Source organism: Silurus meridionalis, chromosome 6 (genome assembly GCF_014805685.1).
Source record: "Silurus meridionalis isolate SWU-2019-XX chromosome 6, ASM1480568v1, whole genome shotgun sequence".
In the NCBI taxonomy this organism is placed as follows: domain Eukaryota; kingdom Metazoa; phylum Chordata; class Actinopteri; order Siluriformes; family Siluridae; genus Silurus; species Silurus meridionalis.
The window spans coordinates 8680938-8698657 of NC_060889.1; the positions used below are offsets into that span (position 1 = coordinate 8680938).

At 37.8% G+C, this 17720-nt stretch overlaps 2 protein-coding genes across 7 annotated transcripts in view; both read left to right on the forward strand.

Annotated features, from left to right (window-relative positions):
- Positions 1–5152, forward strand: part of smarcd3a (SWI/SNF related, matrix associated, actin dependent regulator of chromatin, subfamily d, member 3a) — a 34436-nt gene extending 29284 nt beyond the window's left edge. For all 5 annotated transcript variants that reach the window (XM_046851202.1, XM_046851203.1, XM_046851201.1 and 2 more), the window contains 3 exons: positions 129–251; positions 2752–2853; positions 3760–5152. In XM_046851202.1, coding sequence (XP_046707158.1) covers positions 129–251; positions 2752–2853; positions 3760–3813 — 279 coding nt within the window. In that variant the 3' untranslated portion in view covers positions 3814–5152. The remainder of the gene's footprint in view (positions 1–128; positions 252–2751; positions 2854–3759) is intronic.
- A 625-nt stretch (positions 5153–5777) lies between these two features.
- On the forward strand, positions 5778–14043 carry abcf2a (ATP-binding cassette, sub-family F (GCN20), member 2a). 2 transcript variants are annotated; one of them, XM_046852486.1, is made up of 15 exons: positions 5778–5897; positions 7539–7721; positions 8393–8605; positions 9263–9445; positions 9671–9842; positions 10097–10192; positions 10429–10531; positions 11022–11117; positions 11220–11339; positions 11443–11532; positions 12552–12662; positions 12754–12816; positions 12953–13081; positions 13272–13475; positions 13588–14043. In XM_046852486.1, exons 2-15 carry the CDS (start codon positions 7586–7588, stop codon positions 13693–13695), a joined length of 1824 nt encoding a protein of 607 aa, XP_046708442.1. In that variant the 5' UTR covers positions 5778–5897; positions 7539–7585; the 3' UTR covers positions 13696–14043. The 2 variants fall into 2 exon arrangements, with proteins under 2 accessions (XP_046708442.1, XP_046708443.1); XM_046852487.1 differs by lacking the exon at positions 5778–5897 and adding an exon at positions 7179–7200.
- The last annotated feature ends 3677 nt before the right edge of the window (positions 14044–17720 follow it).

Here is a 17720-nt window from a genome sequence, read left to right on the forward strand (position 1 = left end):
ATCTTTCCATTCTCTTGCTGTCTCTTTCTACAAGATGTCTCAATGCCACAACCAATGTACTATATAGAGAGAGATGTATATGCATTTCTCTTGATTTATCCCATATAAGTGTTTTTGTGGTTGCTCAGATCCACGAGACCATTGAATCCATCAACCAGTTGAAGATTCAAAGAGACTTCATGCTCAGTTTTTCCAGAGATCCCAAAGGTTACATCCAGGACTGGATCTGTTCACAAAACCGAGACCTCAAGGTCAGAACGTTTTTTTGGGTTTTTTTACTTTTTATGAGAATATACACACATTTTATTTCTGATAAAATTTGAGAATCTGTAGGAAATATAAATTTAAGACGTTATTAATAATATACTTTTTTGGCAAAAGTATTGGGACACTTTTCCAGCTATCTGTTGTTCCTCCTCAAACTGTAACCACAACCTTTGAATGTTGTAGCATGACATTTCTCCTTCACTTAAGCTAGGAGATCCAAACCTGTTCCAGCATGATAATACCCCTGAGCATAAAGCCAGCTCCATGAAGATATGCTTTATATGGGTTGGAGTGGAAGATCTTGAGTGGTCTGCTATAGAGCTCTGACCTCAACCCTTGAATTGGTACACTAACTGAACCTCAGGCCTCATCAGCCTACATCAATACCTGCCTTTACTACAGTTTTACTCTGTTGCTTTGCATCATTTCTCGAACCATCCTTACTTTTTGCAAACCAGTAAGTGCATTTCTTGAAATGATTTGTACAAAATACATTGGATTTCTTACAAAAGCCTGTACTTTTCTCAAAATCCTTATTTCATCTCTCAAAAGGAAATATTTGTGTCAGCGAACAAATCACTGCTATCAGAATAATAAGTCCCTTTGTCATTGTTCACAAACGTGATCATCAAAATGTTTGGTGATGTTGTCAGTATGATGCTGCACAGTTTTAGGATTTCTTGATATAATCTACGTTTTGGATTACATTAATTAAAAATGCACAAGTTTGAATTTCTTCTGTTTGGCATCTATGAATTTCAGCAGCACAAATGTATTTATTTGATTGCATATTAGATTTATATCGATTGCAAGAGATCTGACAGGATTTACATTTTTTTACTGAACTGTACAAGCCTCCGTTCGTTTCCTGGTTGTTCATCCATTTTCAGAAATTGTAATTCATTGGTTTGCTCTGTTGCCAATTGAAGGTTCACAAGATTCACCTTTAACCTTTTTTAGAGAACCGGTTGATTATTGGTCGATCTGATGCCGTTCACTTGCTATCATTAGTGACATTCAAGATTCATCTGCACAATTCAGCAATTCAAAACATATTTACAAAAACAACAAAAAAAGTTTAATCGAAATATAAGTTTGACAGCTGATAACTGGTTTAACAATTTTCGCACTTAGTGACTTATGCAAAGAACTGATGCTGAGATGTTTTGAGGGTTAAGAACATTATATTTTGATCAACATGACACAAACAACTGATAATATAGGAAACAATTGTACACAATCAATTGAATGAATATACCAAAGCATTCACAATTTGATCTAGGCAACAAGAACTGCTTCTTTGATGTGCACGAGTGACTACATCATGTGGAACTGTCAGGACCTTCCGAGACGGCGGCCATCTTGCCGTTTTTTTTCTGCACCACCCGGTTTATAAAGGACATCAAGACTTTAGCTCGGGGTCAAATTATCTCACCCGATTTCTTGCCCCTGTGAATACTCTTGCCTCCCTGCTTGCTCTGGATTCTGTTCGTTCTGGATCCTGACCCCTGTTCTGCTCTGCTCTGGTTTGGCTCTGGACTGTTAGACCTTTCTTTTGGCTCTCGGAATTTGGATTGTTTGCCCTGTGTTTTTCCCTCTGCCTCTTTATTCAGTAAAGTCTTTATTTTCACAATACTCTGTTTGCATTCTGCATTTGGATCCTTCCCACTCACCCAGTCACCCACACTCCCCTGACAGAATAATCTGGCCTTGCATCGTGCACCGTGACTTCCTGACAGGAACAAATAGTTTTGAGAATTTCATTTCTGATCTGACAAAACCCTGCAAAGCAACTGAGAAAAACTGTAACACCTGTATGGCTGAATGAGCTCAAATGTCCACAAGCACACTCCAAAATCAAATGAAGCATCTTCCCAGTAGTCTGGAGGCAAATAGGGACTGCATGTAGAATGAAATGTCCGAAAAGCTCATATGAATCTTACGGTCAGGTGTCCACAAACTTTTGTCCCTATACTTTTTAAGCTCAAACCACAACTTTCCAAAAAATCACTGCTGTTTTAATAAGCCTTATAGCAAAGTTTGTATAATTGAGACAAACTATTTTGCTGGCACTGTTTATTTAGATTTATCTTATTTCTACCCTCCTTAATTTTGGCTTGTTACCATTTGTATACAGTGCATCTGGAAAGTATTCACAGCCCTTCACTTTTTCCACATTTTGTTAGGTTACAGCCTTTTTCCAAAATGGATAAAAATCATTATTTTCCTTAAAATTCTAATGTTGAATAGTTTTTTGGGGGTTTTTTGCAAAGATTTTAAACAAAGTTCTTTCACGTTGTCATTATGGGGTATTTGTTTGTAGAATTTTGAGAGAAATAATGGTTTTTTTTTTTTTCGGAATAAAACTATAACATAACAAAATTTGGAAAAAGTGAAGCGCTGTGAATACTTTCCGGATGCACCGTAATCTGTACAAAAGTGATCTACTGCCGATAAACCCGCGATTATGATTTACTTGTACAGCTCATGATGGATGTGGTGGGAAACCCAGAGGAGGAAAGAAGAGCAGAGTTTTATAACCAGCCTTGGTCTCAAGAAGCTGTGAGTCGCTACTTTTACTGCAAGGTGAGTGAAAATGATTCACGCCGACATGAGACTACCTCAAGAAAGATGTGTAATAAAGGTTACCATATATAGTATAATGTTATATTTTATATGTAACCAATCAGCTAGTTTTACTACACCGGAATGTATGAAGTATATCATCATAACATTACTTTGTATTTTCAATTACAATGCACAAATATTTAGTTCAGTTTGATGTAATTCCAACCAATTTCTTTTTAATTTATTGGATATTTATTTTTTATGCAGTTTTATTTATACAACCATTTTAGCGATAGATGTAGATTCAAGAACGAGCAAACCTTTTCGAGACGACACGAGGGGATAAATACACTGTTAATGAAAGTAATCATTATGATAAATACAATACATATACAAGATATATATTTATTTTAGAAGTGACAGGGCATTTATTCACTGATTTAAACATCCGAGATTATAACTTTTTATAATTTCCATTAATGGCAGTATTGTATTTATCATAATGATTACTTTCATTAACAGAGTATTTATCCCCTCGTGTCGTCTCGAAAAGGTTTTCTTTGCGACTGACAATTCAGGTTTGCTCGTTTTTGAATCTACATCTATCGCTAAAATGGTTGTATAAATAAAACTGCATAAAAAATAAATATCCAATAAATTAAAAAGAAATTGGTTGGAATTACATCAAACTGAACTAAATATTTGTGCATTGTAATTGAAAATACAAAGCATTATAGATGCTGTGTGTGTGTGTGTGTGTGTGTGTGTGTGTGTGGCCAGATAGATAGATAGATAGATAGATAGATAGATAGATAGAAAGATAGAAAGAAAGAAAGAAAGAAAGAAAGAAAGAAAGAAAGAAAGAAAGAAACAGGGCATTTTTTTCACTATTTTGAACGTGTTTTCTTTTTCTTTGGAAAACAGATCCAACAACGAAGACAAGAACTCGAACAGGCCTTGGCGATGCGCACCACTTAAACTTCTCATCGGTCCGGAGCGAAACTTACCAGCACACTTATTGGTCAAATAATGACAGGAATTTTAATCTAGTTAAAAAATCTGAAACATACTGGACAATTTTTCCCGGTATCCTTGAACAATATAAATCACTGGCAACTGGCACTCTTTGTTATTTATTGAACATTTTGTATATGGCATTACAGTTTAACGTTGAGTTTGTAAGTATTATCAAAAATGAATACAAATAAAAGACTTTTATGGAAAATTCCTATGCTACAAACCAGAGGAAAACAGAGCCAAAAATTTTGCTGGCTTTTTTCTTTCTGAGGGAATGTTTTGTATTTGCAAAAAAATATCGTCTCTTTTGGGTAAGAATGAGTTTGAACCTTGGATAAAAGGGAAAGAAATGTGTACTGTGAAGTTCCGCTGTTATTTTTATGTTTGTTTCGTCAACAGTATTTGGTATTAGTGTATGTGAATATGTGTTAACAGTACTGGATATTTTGAGTATCACTTTAGATTCTGCTTTGTCTTCGTTCATCTGCTGTGTGTCCGTGAACTGAAGCACTGTGTAAACCTCTCTATAGGTCTTAACAGAACATTCACCATGGCCGAGGCTTCACTAGGCTAAAACTTGCCTGCTTTCACATTTCTGTTAATTAATACAGCTTGAAAGCCTTTTTACTCGGGTGGTGTGAGCACATGTTGAGGACCTGAAAGATGAAAACTTTCAAGAAAGATACATATCCTTTATCTCACCCCACCACCACCCCCAAACCCCGTGCGCCATGATCACTGATTTCATTTTTGTCAGCGGCTCTGCCTCGTTGTTGTCAGACATCTGTTCACACCAGTGCATGTTGCATGAGAACATACAAGCCTGTTTTTAGGAAACAGCTTCGCATGAACCAGTCAGCATTGTAACTTCGTTGCCTTAAAAGTTTACTGAGGATGCAGATTTATAAAAAAAAAAAAAAGCATTTACCAAAGTTTAAATGTAGGCCAATTTTTATTTAGTACCATTGTTATATTTTTTTATTTTCTGTAGATAAAGTCATACTCAGTCACAATAGTTCAATGGACTGGTGATTACCTTTTTACCTATGAGATGGATTACTGAGATGCTAACTTGGTTTAAATGATGTTTCAGTCACCTGCAGTCACATTTTTTAACATGGGTACGGTTTAAGTGTGGTGGCAGTGACACTGCTGCGAAAATGAATGTCAGATTTGTTAATTCTGGGACACCTGGTCCTGTAATTTTTCTAAGGATGTTCTTTATTTATAGTAATAAAAAAATCGTGTTCTCATGTCACAAACATTTGATAAGTGTAAATTAATAAATGCCTTTGTTTCATCGCTGGGTGTGAATTCTTTTCATTATTATTATTAATTTTTGTGTGTGTGGTTTTGAGAGTTTAGCCTGTGTTTCTCCCATGGACAGCTATGTTTTATTTTGTGTTGGTTTGTCCAACAACAGATGCAGTCTTCACATGAGAAATCAAGAACAGACATTCAGAGATGTTCATTATTCAAAGAATTAATTTAGCAGGGCACATCTGGGCAACAAAAACATCTGTAAGGCACATGGTTTAATAATTTTTTAGCACTGATTACACACAATAAATGAGTATCAATAAATAAGTGTTGCAAGAAGTGGTTTAATTTTGATGTTTCTTTTAAACTTGTCACCCAGATAGATAGATAGATAGATAGATAGATAGATAGATAGATAGATAGATAGATAGATAGATAGATAGATAGATAGATAGATAGATAGATAGATAGATAGATAATTCCAAAGGGAAATTGAAAAAAAGGTTTTATAAACTCGAATCTAGTTTAAATTGACTGAACACGTCAGTCCTCATGCCTGGAAAGGAAGAACACGTGGAAAAAACCAGACTAACAGCGATGAACCGACTCCCAGTTCATCCCCTGGGCCCCGCCTTTATATGGGCGGGGCTTCTACAAGTCTTAAAATCTCATTGGTCGACGGACCAGTCTTGAGCACGCGCGTCGTTCCGACGCCGGGTATCGAAAAGCCATGAGGCTGCTGATTTCCTGTTAGCGAGCCGGCACGCTCAGCGGAGGCAGTGAAGGTAATAACCTGATACAGAGTCACGTTTTATAGATCTAATATTCAGTGTACATGTTAGGTACGACCATTACTGGCTTTCTGTGTAATTTCTTAACCGTTTCTTTTACTGGTAGTGAGCGCTGTAATGTTAAGAAATAAGAAGGTACTCTTTCTGCTTGTAGGCCGGGGCTGTATTTTAAACGACTCTTTATTCCCTACAAAGGGACCCTACTTGTCGTGCATCTTGAGGCCTATGTAGTACCCTTTTGTAGGCAGGAGCACGGGATTTGGGATGTGGCCCGGCTTTTTGCCGGTATAGTGAGCACACAATGCGGCGAGAGCTGAAACCGCTCACAGCCTCGTCTCTCGTTCATTCAGATAAACTCGTGTGCTTTTATTAAGTTAATATTAACTAGGTTTGTGAAAACCATCTTTTTGAGAGCGTCTTTTAAACCCATTTCAGCTCAGTGATGTAGCATGGTTAGCTCGAGCTAGCGTGGGGAGCACTAGTCTGGTTGTTGGGCCTCTTGTGAACCGGCCGGGTTTTGGCCATTCGTTCATGTACGGAAGTGACGTCTTTGTTCCTTGGACGTTTCCGGTTAGCTAACGCGGGAGACGGTTTATATACAGGAATATTGCTATTTGTTGTTGTTGTTGTTGTTTTTTTTTTTTGCGTCTAGAAAGACATTTTAATGCTCGAATTAAAACGTGGACCACGTTGTTCATGCGTTCTCAGACCAGGAACTAACATGCGGTCGAAAATTAGTGTTCAGATTACCGCAAAACGAGCTGGCTAACAAATAAACACACAATAACGTGGCTTAATACGACAAGGCATCGTTTATAAGACAGACTCGGTAAACACAGTAATGGATGATATGTAAAGATCACAATGTATTAAATAATGTTTGCAATATATTATTATTGTACACAATTTCGAGGCTTTGATCTGCCGACTGGATTATCTGGAGGTGAAACTCATTAACCACAGCGGATTAAACAGTGTGTCTCGTTTAAAGATGGACATTATTTACAACCTTAAATTTCACACCTTACAGTGTAATAGAATGTAGTTAGCGATGTGATTTCTATTATTAGCATTGACGTAATAATAACCTCCCCGGTTACTATAGCAACGACCCAAACAGAAGAACAGCGTGTGGTATCACAAGCTGAACGTCATCCACAATGTATGACCAAATATTTTTTTTCCCCCAATATGGAAGTAATTGTAGGCACCTAGACTACCGTAAATCTTGACTGTTTCTCTCGTGTAGATAATACACTCAGCAGATAATAATACACATCTGGATACTGTACTTCTGGTAAGCGTTTAATGTGTGAAGTTGTTCCCTCAATGGCTGATTTAATGGATCCTGCAATTTTTCTTTTTTTCGTCCTTATTAACTGTTCTGTTTTAGTTCAACTTAAAGTATGTGTTGGTCATAGAGGAGGCCATTGGTAGTGAAAGAAAACAGAGCTGACTCAAAGAAAGTCCTCATACCTCCCAAGGTTTAGAAAGTCCATAAGATTTGGTTTCCGAAGTAAAAAGGTTTAGTGCCCCATTGAAAGTGAACAGTATGGAGGTGGCATGAGTATTGTTTTGTTTGCTCTGAACATCTGTATTAGTTGAATGTCGGTTAACTCTACCTCTGTCCCACAGTTTACCATTCTCCAAGACCATCCTATCATTCCTGTTCCCCAGTCACAATGCCGTCCGATTTGGCCAAGAAGAAGGCAGCGAAGAAGAAGGAGGCAGCCAAGGCCCGTCAAAGGCCCAAAAAAGCAGAAGAAATGAATGGAGAAGGGGAGAAACCAGAGAGCCAAGAAAACGGTGTATATGATGGTGAGTAAGGAGCATTAGTGCTGTGCTAAGTTTTGACTTTGTGTTAAAGAGCAGATATTAAATAGTGGTGGTTATTTATTTCTTTATTCTCTTTATCTGTTTTATATCTCTAAAGCTGCATTGGGACCATGTCTATTGTTAAAGAACATCAGTATACAAGTAAAACTAAATTTGAATGAGAGAGTAATGAAGAACATGTCCAATTAGTGTATAACCCTGAAAATATTGGCACTATCTCTGGAAAAATGAAGGCAGCATAAGTATAGAGTTGCAGCCTGAAAATGCTGTCCTGACTGATTGGTCCAAAAATAACGATCACTTTGTCGCTATGTGCTTACAGTTGAGAACAGCATTAATATCCCCAATTATATCACCTGTTTTCATTCCCCCTTTTTTATCCTTCTTGCTTTGAATAAACAACATTCTGACCAAATGCTGTTGCATTTATTCTGCACTACTTAATAGAACTCCTTTATATTTACTTCCCTCTCCCAATGCACAAACACAACGTCATAAATACAGACGAGAGCGTTCATGTGGCACTGCGTAGTCAGTCTGCCTACATGTTGAACTGTTGTTGAAAAATGTCCAGGGATGTTCTTTTTGTTTGATGCACCCTGCTGGATTTATTTGAGGTTTTTTTTAAGACTGTTGGTGCTCTTTTTCCACAGGAGTAGCGAGCCTTACCAAGGAACTGGATGAGTTTGAGTTGGCAAAGACAGAAGCACGTGCTGTTACGGGGGTGCTGGCGTCTCATCCAAACAGCACAGATGTTCACATCAGCAGTCTCTCTCTAACTTTCCATGGGCAGGAGCTGCTCAGCGATACCTCCCTGGAGCTCAACTCGGGTCGTCGCTACGGCCTTATCGGCCTCAACGGAACCGGTACGGTTTACCTTTTCAGGCAGGCGCAAGAGCTGAGCGAGGGTCCTGCTGAGTGGTGCACGAATGAGACTGAAATAACCGAGCAAAGGGTAAAGAAAGTACAGGATCTTAATGGTCAGTGTTAGGAGCTGGAAATGAAGCTAGGAATCATGTTTTGAAAGTCGAAGTAATGTGCATTCCTTCAACCAGCCAGGATCAGTCATTTTTAAACCAATAATGGTGTTGCAAATGAGAAGGCAGTCGGGCAGAGTCATGCTATGGGGTTATTGAAGGCCGTTGTGAACAAACTGTTCTATCAGCAGTGCATACTTGGTGTGGCTATTAAACTTTGTTTATGTGCTTGTACTCGGACAAGGATTATTAAAGTGAAGTAGTGTAATATTACTGGATTATTGTGACCTCCTGTAGTTCACTTTTTCATTCAAATAACATTTTGGATTTGCAATGGCATTCAAATATAGGTTGATCTTTTAAACAGTCTAGTCTAGGAAGTTGTTGCTTGGTGGTTAGGCCTCTGGGTTGGTGGGCCCTTGAGCAAGGCCCTTAACTATCTTGGCTCCAAGGGAGCTGACTTTGTGCTCTGACCTCAGCTTCTGCTCTTTGTGCTCTGACCTAAAGCTGTAATTTTATTTATTAATTTTTTTCTTGTCTTTTCAGGTAAATCTATGTTGCTGTCAGCTATCGGTCACCGAGAGGTGCCAATTCCAGAGCACATTGACATTTACCACTTGCAGCGTGAAATGGCTCCTAGTGAGAAGACTGCCCTGCAGTGTGTGATGGAGGTGGACGAGGAGAGGATCAAGCTGGAGAGAGAGGCAGAGAGGCTTGCGCACGAGGACTGTAAGTTTACAAATGTCATTTCTTTTAGAGCTTTCCACGTTTTCATAGGGGCTGTTGTCTGTCATAGCTTCCTTTCCTAGGCGTGGTACAGTGTAGTCTTAATGAACGTGCTCCTTAATGGCTTCTGTATTAAAGGAGACTGTGTTCGGTTAAGAAACAAACAAGGTCTATCGGTGTCTTAATAATCACGGCAAACAAGTGGGTTAATGTTTGTTTGTTTGTTAGCCTCGTGTGAGAAGTTGATGGAGCTGTACGAACGACTGGAGGAGCTGGACGCAGACAAGGCAGAGATGCGAGCGTCCCGCATTCTTCATGGCCTCGGCTTCACCAAGGCAATGCAGCAGAAGAAGCTGAAAGACTTCAGTGGTGGCTGGAGGATGCGTGTTGCTCTTGCCAGGTACGCTATATTTACACTCCTGTTAGCCTCCAGTGGAGGATTTGGCACCTCTGGAAATGCACAATAGCTGCTGTAAGATGATGCAACAAAAGGCCGAATGATAGCACAGACACCAAGCAATAATTTGCGGTCCAGCTGTGCAGTGACAAAAACTGTCTGAAGCGTATTTCTGATTTCTGCAGCTCTTTGTCTCTTCACTTTTTTTTTTTCTAATAACAAAAGGATGCAACTGACTTGCATATTCTTGTTTCCAGAGCCCTGTTCCTCAAACCCTTTATGCTGCTCATGGACGAACCTACCAACCACTTGGACTTGGATGCGTGCGTGTGGCTGGAGGAAGAACTAAAGGAGTACGTTGCTGTTCTTTTACGTTCAAACTGATCACGAGTTCGAGTCGCCTGGTTGGATATGATGTAAACAAAAGGCCGAATTGTAGCTCCGCCGTCAAGCAGTTTGCTTCTCACTACGGCTGGGGCTTTGACAAAAACTAGACCGAAGCGTTTAACTGATCCACAGATCCAAAGTAGAGGATTAATCAAGTGTGTGGGTTATTTTCAGACTTCTAAACTAAATCTCTCTGTTACAGATTCAAACGAATTTTAGTTTTGATCTCCCATTCTCAAGATTTCCTCAATGGCGTGTGCACCAACATCATCCACCTGCACCAACGCAAACTGAAATACTACACGGTGAGTGGCTTTTCCCCACTTAGTGGTGGGTATTAGATGTGTCTTAAATGTAGTTTATAAAAAGACCAGATTTAATGCAGTTTCAGTTGAATTTCTACTCTGCACATTCATCGATCACATGCTTGGCCTTTGAGGCCACGCCCCCTACATGCAGTGTGAATTTCTCCATTACATAACTGAATTTCTTAAATCCTGCACAGAATATTATAATAATAAAAATGCTGGGTATTCTTGCACACTTGACTAGTGTTCATGTTGTTTATATAAATTTGTTTACAGTGTTAGACATTGTGCAACAAAATTGTACTGTTGTAAAAACAGACATTTAGGTAAGAATAATAAAACTGTCTTTTAAAAAAAAAAAAAAAAAAAACCCTGCAACCCTACTTGGTGGTCTTTTTCTAGACTTCACAGCTCTGGATATCTTTTTATTTATTTAAATTTTTTTGCATATTGTTTTGGTGGTGATGTGGATTTGTTTTGTGTGTAGGGTAATTATGACCAGTATGTTAAAACCAGAGAAGAACTGGAGGAGAACCAGATGAAACGCTTTAACTGGGAGCAGGACCAGATTGCACATATGAAGGTAAATTTAGCACGCGCCTGTTTAAACTGATTAGTAATAAAAAAAAAAAAAAAAGGAATTTTGTAAGAAGTTTGCCAATATGAACCGTTTGTTCTTCCTCAGAATTACATTGCACGGTTCGGTCACGGTTCAGCCAAGCTGGCCAGGCAGGCGCAGAGCAAAGAGAAAACGCTGCAGAAAATGGTGGCCTCAGGGCTGACTGAACGTGTAGTGAATGACAAGGTGAACTGTTGCTAAAGTGGGTCGTTGAACGACCCGTCACAGATTGTTTAGCTAACGGGGGAAACGAGCACGTCTGACCAGTACTGTTTGGCTTCTCTTACAGACGCTGTCGTTTTACTTTCCTTCCTGTGGGAAGATCCCTCCTCCAGTCATCATGGTTCAGAACGTCGGCTTCAGATACTCGGATAGTACGGTAGGAACCATTGCATCCACGAAGTTTTGCATACCGGTGCTCTGATTTAGGTTTTTTGGGGCCCCGTCACCATTCCAAGATGACTGGAAGCTGTGTCCACCTATACCGATTGCAGGGTTTTATCATATCGCCTCATTAAAGCTAAAAACTGGTAAATGAAACAATGTGTATTAAATATTAAAATTAAGTGTCAATTTCTTGGTTTCGTTTTCCCCGCCCAAACCTTGTAGAATTTAAAGTCGTTTTAGCAGCAGGTAAATCATTGTCGCGAATATCCGATCGGAGCCCCCTTGGTTATTGCAGTACTTTGATTTAACACTATTTATTCTAAGACTTTATTCGGCTTTGACTTTGTTGTGGTGGCAAATGTCGGCGTGTTTCCATAGCGACTTTGCACACCTCTTGGTTGGAAAAAAAAAAGACTGGTATTAAAAAAGCAGTTTCATTGGATTTCTCTACTGACTCAGTCTTTATTAAATTTGTTACTTATTTGGCAAAGAAGTGCATCATCCCAGGTACCAACTTTAAAGATGTGTTTAGCACAAATGGCTAATCTCCTCCCTTTGGAGAAACTTGCGTTTGACTTGCAGAATAAGTCCGATGTATTCTGGTGGTTATGGGCCCCTTTGTGGGATTTACTTACTCTAATGGCACGACCCTAGCCCGGACTTGTTTTGTTTGCTCATGGTTTTCTTTTTGTTGTTTTTTTTTTTCCCCTTTTTGATTTGGTTTGCCCTTTGCCTTTCCATGGTCACTTTTCCATGTTAGCATTATATTGTTGTTAATATGCTTAAATGTATGCTGTGTGTTGACTGATCGGCTCTGTTGTTGTTTTGTTTTAGTAAGAAATAAATAAAAATATAATAAAAAAAAAAGAAATAAAACTTAAGCAAATTTATGATTTGTCTGTCTGAACCAAAGATATGAAAGTGAACTAACTGTAAAAAAAAGTTTCAATATGTGCAGCGCCCTCTTGGGGAGTCATGTTTAATTATTTTTTTTTTTTTTCCCCATCTCAGCCAGTCATTTATAAAAATCTAGAGTTTGGGATTGACCTGGATACCCGAGTGGCCCTTGTGGGGCCCAACGGAGCTGGCAAATCCACACTACTGAAGTTGCTCACAGGGGAGGTACGTGTACTTTAAAATGCGACTGTGTAGAGGCGTTAACGCTGCATGCTGGTTTTTAGACTAACATTCTGCTCTGTCCTCTTCCTCTCAGCTTCTCCCCACCGACGGTATGATCAGAAAACACTCCCACGTCAAGATCGGCAGATATCACCAGGTACCGCCCATCAAATACTCTGCCATTTGTTTGTTTTTTATTCGTGTTCTCTTTTCATACCGACTTGTCAGGTTGCCCAAGCAGGCGAGTAAATTAGAATCATCTTCATCTGCGCTTTGTCTTTCTTTTGCTTTAGCATCTGACAGAGCAGTTGGATCTGGACTTGTCCCCTCTGGAGTACATGATGAAGTGTTACCCAGAGATCAAAGAGAGAGAGGAGATGAGAAAGATCATCGGACGCTATGGACTCACTGGCAAGCAGCAGGTTAGTTTTACATCACGGCACAAACGAAAACCTTCAGAAATGCTTTTTTGGGGGGTGGGGTTGTGTTCACTTTTCTGTATTTTAAAATAAGTGCTGTATTAATACTTTGGTCACTTCGTAATGAGGCGATCAGATAACACATGAGGTATAGAGTCAAATGCTATTTCTTCTGGGTTATTTTTGATGCCAGGTGAGTCCCATCAGGAATCTCTCGGATGGTCAGAAATGTCGCGTGTGCTTTGCTTGGTTGGCCTGGCAGCACCCACACATGCTTTTCCTGGACGAGCCCACCAATCACTTGGACATTGAAACCATCGACGCACTTGCTGAGGCCATTAACGACTTTGAAGGGGGCATGATGCTGGTCAGCCACGATTTCAGACTCATTCAGCAGGTAATTTTGGGATTTTTTTTTTTTTTTCTGAGCACATGTTGATTTTGCTCCATGTTTGTGTCTTTTACTTTGGAAACTTAAGATCAGTCTGTCTTTCCGTTGATGCTAATAGGTCGCTCAGGAGATCTGGGTTTGTCAAAATCAGACCATCACCAAATGGAGTCAGGACATCTTGGCCTACAAAGAACATCTGAAATCTAAAATCGATAAAAATGTGTAAAGCATACCCTGCCTTGCCCATCCAAGGACGTCAGCATCTCTACTACTTCACATCATGGCAAAGCATGCATAGACATCTACTGTTTTGCGTTTTTGTTGTCTAAAATAAGAATCTAAACAGGTGTGCACTTAAGCAAATTTTCAGGACATTTCACTTTGGTTTTTGTTTTTTGTCAAATCCCCCCCCCCTCCCCACCCCGTTGTTTTTTTTAAACAATGTGTCACCAGTGCAAATGCTGATGTCACTATGTATACATGGGCTCTTATTGAGCTTTTATTTTTCAAGTATTTAAGGCTATATCTGCAATAATGGATGAGCATAACTAAATAAAAAATACCTTTGTCAGTACTTAAAGATGTTATTGTGGTATTGTTGTGTTTTGTTTGGTTTTCCATCAGACTGGAAGTCAGGCCTGTGTTAACCTTGTGATTTGAGAATTTCCACAGTAAAGTTATTACAATAATACCTTGTCATGTTTCATTACCTCATAGTGTTCATGCACGAGTTCCTCGGGTTTGAGAAATGCCATCGCTACTGCTAATCCACACAACCTGCCTATTTCTCTAAACTAGCGTGATAAACTACCGTTAGCAATGTATCTATACAGCCGATGTTGTTTTGGTGTGGGGGGTTTTTTTTTTTTGATTGGCAAATTAATGCCAAAGCATTGATACTTTAGATTCTGGTGTTTTATCAAGAGGGTTGCTTGGAATTTTTTTTCAAAACGAGTGAGTTTAACATTTAATAGGTAAGTGGGTGGCTTAAGGAGCTTAAGTTATTAATAAAATCCACAGATGCTATTCTGAACATGTTTTGTTTTTGAGTGCTGTCAATCTATTCCCTGCTTCCATAAGGGACTACAGTCAATATTTCTGAAAATTAAGGAGACCATTTGCTGGAGTTTGGAGGAAGGCATATACCATATTTATCTGATGCAGGATTCTAGCTGCTCAACAGTCCTGGGTTTTCTTTGTTGGGTTTTTCATTTCACACAGTATTCATACACTAATGTTCACAAAAAATAAAACAGTGTGCTTACATTTTGGCTTTCTTGGCAAGTACAGAGCACAATGCTTCTACATTTCACACTCAGTCTTATTGTTGGCACCCCTCAGAGTCATGGTGGAAACATTCCTAACATGTACTTTTTGTAAAAAAAAAAAAAAAAAAAACACCAGTCAAATGCTATTGTACGTGTGGTAGCACTTTCCACCATCTGGTGAGAGAAATTTTCATGGTTGTTTTTAAGTATAAAGGGTCCTTGGGGCTAATGTGAAGCTTTAGTATTGATATGGTTATTTTCTGCAAGATTTCCCCGTAGTGAGCCGGTGCAACAGTTACATTTAGTAAAATCATATCCTCTACCTAGTTAACACATTACTACTTTTTTCTCATGTTTTAAACATCTTCAGGTGGTTTAACAATAATTGTATTAATTTTGAGCTATTTATTAACAAAATTGTATTTGGTTTAGTTTTATATTTTCATAGACGATTTGCTACAATAGTAGGATTAATTCATAAATTGTTGCTTGACCTTTTTTCTGCTGTCAGTTGGTTTGCATTCATATTTTGAAAAGTCTATTAAAAAAAACCTGGAATAAAACGGTTTGGAAAGAGGAGTGAGAACTGCTTATGAATCGTTCTTACACAGCCTCCAAAATATTATTGAGATGCAATCAATTATGCAGATCCCTTTTTCCTGGATCGTCTTTGGCAAATTTACAAAAGCTCTCATTTGTAGCATGACCTTCATGGGAACATATTTGCTGCTGGTATGCAGTAAAAGTGTTTGGCAAAAAGTATTTTATTGCAATTGAGTAAGTAATGAATTTTGGACTTTCAAAATTGCTTAATTTCTAAATTCATTTACTTTTTTTTTTTTTTTTTTTTTTTTTTTTTTTAAAGAACACAGCTAACGATCCAGCTAACACAGCTAAACTATTGTAACCATAGTAACATACAGTCACACTTGCATGTAGAGTGATAATGCAGTACAGACACAATCTTCATCCCTCACTTATTCTAACATAATATATAATACTTGATTTATTATAATGAATTGAAATAAATGTAATCTTATCACTATGTGTATTATTTAGAGTAGGTGAAATTCTAGATGTAACCCATGTGTAAAATAATTATTCATGCATTTAAATGTTGTGCAGCAAAATGCTGTCATCTCATAAGTTGGATAATCCATGTCTAGAAGTGTTTGTCATATTTTGTATATATATTTTATAGTATAGTATATAATTTTGTATAATTAGATTCTTATACCTTATAGTTCATACTTTTATACTTAATATTTCTTTATATTCTATTTAAATGTCTGCATGATGTGGATCTTTGGCTCCACATCATGCATTAAAATCGTCTAATGAATGTAAAATCGTCTCACTTGTGCAAAAGCCTTACATTTTTGATTCTGCCTGGTCACAAGATAGATTTTCTACAACGGCAGCTCTGACAGGTTTTCTGTTTCCAACGTTTTATTATTTTCTCTAGTAACAGTTCATCCACACTTGATGACTGGACACTGTATAATCTATGACTAATAGAAACTTTTACCACAGTGTGGTTTAATTAGATCACAAATCTGATTGGTTTGCAGGTTTGCATTATTTCTGTATAGCAGCATAGTTCAGACAGTAGTTCCAGCTGTAAAATGAGCAATATATTAAATTACCTTATTCTAATAGACTTTGATTTGTATAGTAACAGCTCACACAAGGGGACTTGTATAGCAGCCCCTTGACTTAATAGACTGAAGTAATAATACAAAATGTGTTGCTTAATATATAAAAGCTGTGAGAAGTCAAATCTTGGGGATGACGTTTTCCGGAAGGAACAGTCTTTAGGAAAAAGGAATAAACACAAACAGTTAGGGCAATACTATATACAATTATAAATGTTTGTTTATATCAGAATTACAGGACGTTATTAATTTTACTCTCATTTGCAGATAAACTGTTTCCTCTAGTTTTCACTCTGGTTAGTGCATCTAATAAGCAGGTGCCCTCTGTCTCTACATTTACATTGTCTTCATCCACAATTATTTTTTTGCAGCTCTTGTGAAGCTGTGAATAAGACCAGGTACAAATTCTGTCCCCTGTCTCTTGTTCTTTATAATTGACTTTACAAACTTCACTAACACCAAGTCTCCACTAGGTGTCCTCCTTACTCAGTATAAAACAGTTAGTCTGTGCTTTTCACTTTCTTTCCTTTGACCTTTTTTTTTGCCATTTATGTGTTAACAGTAAAAAAAATAAATAAAAGAAAGCAATAGAAATACCTTTTTTTTTTTTTTTTGGACAATTATGACAAACGTATTTTTTTTTTTTTTTTATGTATTTTTACTTGTATGTCAGATGATTGAAAAAAATCTCTGCTTTTATAGAAGTAGTCACACAAGTCGTTACCTCCATTAAAGTACTTATAAACCTGTCCTAAACATATGCATGCTTTAAGTCTTAAAAAAAGGTTGATGTTACTTTATTTGCAATACTCCAATCTCCACTGTGAGCCAGTTGTAATGACAATGAGAGAAAACGACAAGAATGCGGATACATATAGTCAAATCTCATGTTAATCATATAGCATATGTTAAAAGTGACGCATATAACTATTCTCTGAATGTGAGTTTTGTGCATAAAATGCATCTTCAAATGAAAAATCTGTGGAAAAATGTCTAGCTTTTTCTTTCCCCCTTCTTCCTTTTGAAATACCTCTAATGCTTTTGTATGTCACAAGCATCAAGGCTGATATTTAATGTAACTGTTAGTTATGTTCATTAAATAAATGCTCCAGATAGTCAACAGAGTATTTAATCATGATTTTATTAATTAAAAAAAAAGAAGAAAAACGACATGTTTTCGGGAAGATTCCACATTTATAAAAATGCAATTTTTCATTTCAGTGAACAAACATACTGTGAATGCTGTTACGTAATCCTCAGCTTATTGTATTCATCGTGATATGTTGTCTAAAGAAATAATAATGATTTGAGGAATGAAACCATTTTTC